The sequence below is a fragment of the Protobothrops mucrosquamatus genome, unplaced genomic scaffold, assembly GCF_001527695.2.
Source record: "Protobothrops mucrosquamatus isolate PMUCROS unplaced genomic scaffold, P.Mucros_1.0 scaffold251, whole genome shotgun sequence".
Classification (NCBI taxonomy): domain Eukaryota; kingdom Metazoa; phylum Chordata; class Lepidosauria; order Squamata; family Viperidae; genus Protobothrops; species Protobothrops mucrosquamatus.
In genome coordinates this window covers 39,277-44,776 of record NW_015386599.1, presented here as the reverse complement: position 1 = coordinate 44,776, position 5,500 = coordinate 39,277, and the positions used below count along the sequence as shown (strand labels likewise).

The 5,500-nt window shown below is 44.6% G+C and overlaps 3 protein-coding genes across 3 annotated transcripts in view; 2 read left to right on the top strand and 1 right to left on the bottom strand.

Moving 5' to 3' along the window:
* The window catches only part of LOC107286142 (histone H3-like), an 866-nt gene extending 421 nt beyond the window's left edge, over window positions 1-445 (bottom strand). The window contains exon 1 of the mRNA XM_015814442.1: window positions 5-445. Coding sequence (XP_015669928.1) covers window positions 5-409 — 405 coding nt within the window. The 5' untranslated portion in view covers window positions 410-445. The remainder of the gene's footprint in view (window positions 1-4) is intronic.
* A 2,160-nt stretch (window positions 446-2,605) lies between these two features.
* On the top strand, window positions 2,606-3,274 carry LOC107286131 (histone H1-like). The gene has a single exon (XM_015814429.1). The coding sequence runs from the start codon at window positions 2,620-2,622 to the stop codon at window positions 3,268-3,270; it is 651 nt and encodes a 216-aa protein (XP_015669915.1). The 5' UTR covers window positions 2,606-2,619; the 3' UTR covers window positions 3,271-3,274.
* Window positions 3,275-5,091: 1,817 nt separating this feature from the next.
* LOC107286141 (histone H3-like) overlaps window positions 5,092-5,500 on the top strand; it is a 2,348-nt gene continuing 1,939 nt past the window's right edge. The window contains exon 1 of the mRNA XM_015814440.1: window positions 5,092-5,496. Coding sequence (XP_015669926.1) covers window positions 5,092-5,496 — 405 coding nt within the window. The remainder of the gene's footprint in view (window positions 5,497-5,500) is intronic.

Genomic DNA, 5,500 nt, shown 5'->3' with positions numbered 1-5,500 from the left:
AAGCTCTCTCCCCGCGGATGCGCCGCGCCAGCTGAATGTCCTTCGGCATGATGGTCACCCTCTTGGCGTGAATGGCGCACAGATTCGTGTCCTCGAACAGCCCCACCAAGTACGCTTCGCTCGCCTCCTGCAGCGCCATCACGGCCGAGCTCTGGAAGCGCAGGTCGGTCTTGAAGTCTTGGGCGATTTCACGCACCAGCCGCTGGAAGGGCAGCTTGCGGATCAGCAGCTCGGTGGACTTCTGGTAGCGGCGGATCTCTCGCAGGGCCACGGTGCCCGGGCGGTAGCGGTGAGGCTTCTTCACGCCGCCCGTAGCCGGGGCGCTCTTGCGGGCAGCCTTGGTCGCCAGCTGCTTGCGGGGCGCTTTGCCGCCGGTTGACTTCCGAGCCGTCTGCTTCGTCCGGGCCATCCCCCTGTTCGCGCCAAAGGTGGGCGAGAAAAAGTCTTAAGGGAAGATTGAGACTCTCGTTGCCTGATTTATAGCGATTCCAATTTCTCTTTTGATTGGCTAGCTCTAGGAAGGCAATTGCCATTGGAAAGCTTCTGGATTTGAAAACGCGCGCTTTTGGTTGATGCCAGAAAGCCCCGCCTACCACTGTGTTGTGTTGTTTTTGCGACTTTCCGCAGCATCTTCGCCTCTCACCAGAGAGAGAGAGAGAGAGAGAGAGAGAGAGAGAGAGCTTCAGGATTTCTTGGTTGCTGCTCTAACAAAATGCTATTGTTGCTGCAGTTAAATTTTCAATGTAGCGGAGGGCATACATATGTGTGTACGGTAGAGAAAGACACTATTTTTAAAAAAATCTTGCCTGTATTACTATTACAAAGGAAGCAAACACAATACTCCGCTCATTTTCCCCACAACAACCCTGTGAGGTAATTGGGCTAAGAATTACCCAGCCAGCTTTCATGCCTAAAGGAGAACTAGAACTCACTTCAGAATTCTTCATATCATTTGAAAATATATAAAATAGGTGTATAATTCAAAGTTTAAAGCCACCTACCTAAATATCAACAGTTTCCATTTCTCTTGAGTTTTCACAGAACTGATTTTGTTGGTTGTTTTCACTAGATGCATTTCAGGAAAGATAGTGGTAAATGAAATGAAGTATTCTAAGAGGTTCGTTGTTCTGGAAGAGAGTGAAGGATCAAATCTATTTGATTTACAATCCTATTTTCCGACTTGGGAGAAAAGGCTGAACTCAGTGGAATGTTTTAGTACCATAGACTTACCTTGGATTCTCTAAAAGTTCATAATCCTATGTACAAATATTTGAGTATAAATTCCATTGACTCCTGACATGCCCAGCATTTGCAATTTCACATACCCATTGCTTCTAAAGGTATGTGAAAGCACTTACATTTGTTCACTCTGTGTACACTCTAAATTTACAGTGTAAATGAATCTCATGACTTGAGACTTTCACTCAAATAAGTAGGATGCAGCTTTAAAGGCTATTTTGTATTCAAATGTAACAAGGGAAATATGGTGATATACAGCAATCAGAACAGTTCAAACTAAGGATTTAATGCCAAACTAATTAAAAAAATAAATTCCCTTGACAGCACAGTGTTTTTCATGCTGAATGCATTTATTTAGACTGAGGCATAGAACAGAATTTTTAATAAAATACTTGTTTCATAAAGCTTTTCTCCAATGAAAAGTGTGAAATTGTATCTAAACTATAATTGTCTCTATTTTTTCCAGATATAAATCCCATTGAATTCAGCAGAATGTAGGTCTCTTATGAATAGATATGTGTCTGATCATATTATTTCATATTCTTGGGCGAAATTTCAACAAGAAAATCCTTTTAAGTTTAATATTATTCAATCCCCAGCCAGGAATATTGGTGTTAGTCTTTCTAAACTGAGTTGTAAAAGGTCCAACTAAAATGGACAATCTCTATGATGCCTTTTTGCATCCAACATAGGATTATTTGCAAATGTGAGAAAAGGACATTACAGCACATATATTAGCACATGAAATTCCAATTTTTGCCCATATTATTACATTATCTGACAGTTTTTATTTAGAGATAGTGGCTTGCTTAGGGCTTGCTTGATCAGCAATGGTGACTGTAGTTTGTAGAAGTCTGTGTTACCTCAGTTTACTTGAACTTGATTTATAATAAGGCTGTTATGCTAAAACCCACATATTGTGCCTCACCTCAGAGATTACTATCTAAAGAAGTGATCTGCATAGTTTTTCCGAACATTTTAAAAAATGCATAGTTTTAATTTACAAAGAAAAACAAAACTTCCACTCTTTCCAGGTCTTCCCAGATCCTGCATTCGGTGGTTATGTGCCCTTTTAAAAAGTATACGTTGCGTTCTGCTTTTTCAAAAATTAAAGGAATAAAAAGAACACCTTCCTCTTTCCCCCATTCTAAGATTTCGTTATTTAGAGGCACAAATTCTGTAAAAATTGCAATTTATTAACTCTAAAGAAACACAAACTGAGCTGTCGGAAGAGTCCCTTCAGCCTTGGAACAGGGCGGGTTCTGAAGCGGACCAATCACAAAGCAGCTCAGCTCTATAAATAAACAGCGGCTGACCTACTTGAGCTCACTTTTTGTGTTTGGAGATATATTTTTTTTTAATTTAGTTCTCTCGGCGATCATGTCTGAAACGGCGCCTGCTGTTGCGGTTACGGCCGCGGCCCCTGCTGTAACTTCGAAAGCTCCGGCGAAGAAGGCGAAGAAAGCGGGAGCGGCGAAAGCAGCGCGCAAGGCGGCGGGTCCCAGCGTCACCGAGCTGATCACTAAGGCGGTGGCCGCTTCCAAGGAGCGCAAAGGGGTGTCTCTGGCTGCCCTGAAGAAAGCCTTGGCCGCTGGGGGCTACGATGTGGAGAAGAACAACAGCCGCATCAAGCTGGGTCTGAAGAGCCTGGTGAGCAAAGGTACCCTGGTGCATACGAAGGGAATCGGCGCTTCCGGCTCTTTCAAACTCGGCAAGAAATCGGGCGAAGCGAAAGAGAAAGCGCCCAAAAAGAAAGCGGCTAAGCCTAAGAAGCCGGTGGCCAAGAAGCCCGCGAGTGGCATCAAGAAGCCCAAGAAGGCAGCGGCGGCGGCCAAGAAGAGTCCGAAGAAACCCAAAAAGCCCGCGGCGGCTAAGAAGGCCACCAAGAGCCCCAAAAAGGCTAAACCGGTCAAGCCCAAGAAAGTCGCCAAAAGCCCGGCCAAAGCGAAGGCTGTGAAGCCGAAGACGGCCAAGACCAAGACCAAGCCTAAGGCGGCCAAAGGGAGGAAGGCGGCGCCCAAGAAGAAGTAAATCCAGACTTGGCCCGTGGTTGCTTTTCTAAAAACCCAAAGGCTCTTTTAAGAGCCACCCACAGAATCCAAAAGAGAGCTGTTGTCCGCTCAGTAAAACACTGAGTGCTTTAATATCGTGAAACAAAATAATGCAGTGCGGCTCGGGCGGAATCCTGTACACTGGGGCATCATTCTGTAGCGTTTCGGGATGTTGGGCAGCGATTTATTGAGCTTCAAAGCAAGTGCACTTAAACGGGGCTCTATATACACTAAATCAGACGAATCGTTACTTCCGAAAAGTGTGGGGAGGGAGCGGGGAATAGCAGGTTTCCGCCTCTTATCTGGTTAGTAAGAAGCAACTGGGCAACAAATGCCACTGAGTCAAGTGGGCACTTTCTCATTAAGCGTGCACGGGGGTCACGGCTTTCACTTTCCACTTTAAGCAGTCCCATTTAGGCAATATATATTAGTGGGCCAGGGCGTTTATATCGAGTTTGTGTCTTATGAAATATATCACTGATATCGCAATCCTTCCAGGTTTGCTTCGAATTCCTAAAAACTTAAATAAGACTAAATAAATGTAAATCCCGCCTTTTAATTAAAAAGAAGAAAAGATGCTCCGTTTCCCAGACCAGGAAATAGAATGAATGCGGCATAACTTTAAAAATGCTTGTGAATGAAGGTTTCGTTCGCTCAGGTTGAATTACAGGTCTTTTTCTTCCCTATCAAAGGGTTTTGTGTTGCGCTTGTGATAGGCTCACACTAAGACGTCGTCTGAACAGCCAATAGCTGCTCGATGTCAAGTAATCCAATCAGTCGTAACGCTTTGCTCTATTATCCAATAGAAAACTAGAACCAGAACCCTTTTATTTGCATGAAAGCTAGTATAAAATAAAGCAGCACTTACTTGGTTTGTTATAGGGACATTTATTGTGGCATGTATTGGCCATAGCTAACTTCGCGTGTCTATCTGTCTTTCCTCCCTCCCCGATTACAAGGGAGACCGGAAAAAGAAGATTAACGATATTTTAAGAGAGTTGCTCTTTCAGCGTGTATAAAATTTCAAAAACAATACTGGACCTGGGAGAGCCACTCGTTTATTCCACTCTGTTTCATTGTCCTTTCCGGAGAGTCAAAGTGTCCTTGTATTTGAGCGCACATAAGTTACTAAACATAAAAAAGCTTTTCAAGAAGTCTGTTAAATGATTTCATACTCCTAAGATCGTGTCATCTCAAAACGTTTTCCACTGTCCACGATAGAATAATTTTTCTCAGAAGAGCTAAATAAATTAAATAGCTATTTTCTTAATAAACTGGAGACAGAATACTTAGGATTTAATAATTGTTAATGTTATAATTGAAGCGAAACCATGTTCTCAACAGGTACACGTGCATAGATGAAATTGGTGCCCATTGAGTAATTGAATATAAGGCACTTTCTTCCAAAAGAATATTGGGGGGGGGAACCGCTTTAGTAATAATCTGCTACATTCCTCAATAATTTTCAGTCAAGCTGCAAACGAACGGGAAAAAATAGATTTTACCTTCCGGCTTTTCAAAAGTACAGTAATTCTTGGGGAAAGGATAGAATATCAATTTAAATTAAATACAAGTACAGTAGCAAAAAGGCTAAAAGTGGCGGTCTTAAATTATTGCGCGCACTTTTAAATTATCCAATGAAGCTTTGGCTTCCTAGCTTCAGCCAATCAAAGATTAGCTTTCTTCCAATGGAAAGAGGCTTTTTCTTAGCAGTAGCCAATCAAAAGTGCAAGGGGATGTATAAATGCTGTCCCGCGAATTTGTCTTCTTCAGTTCCCTTTTTCCCCACTTCTGTGAAGAGATGGCCCGGACGAAGCAGACGGCTCGGAAGTCAACCGGCGGCAAAGCGCCCCGCAAGCAGCTGGCGACCAAGGCTGCCCGCAAGAGCGCCCCGGCTACGGGCGGCGTGAAGAAGCCTCACCGCTACCGCCCGGGCACCGTGGCCCTGCGAGAGATCCGCCGCTACCAGAAGTCCACCGAGCTGCTGATCCGCAAGCTGCCCTTCCAGCGGCTGGTGCGTGAAATCGCCCAAGACTTCAAGACCGACCTGCGCTTCCAGAGCTCGGCCGTGATGGCGCTGCAGGAGGCGAGCGAAGCGTACTTGGTGGGGCTGTTCGAGGACACGAATCTGTGCGCCATTCACGCCAAGAGGGTGACCATCATGCCGAAGGACATTCAGCTGGCGCGGCGCATCCGCGGGGAGAGAGCTT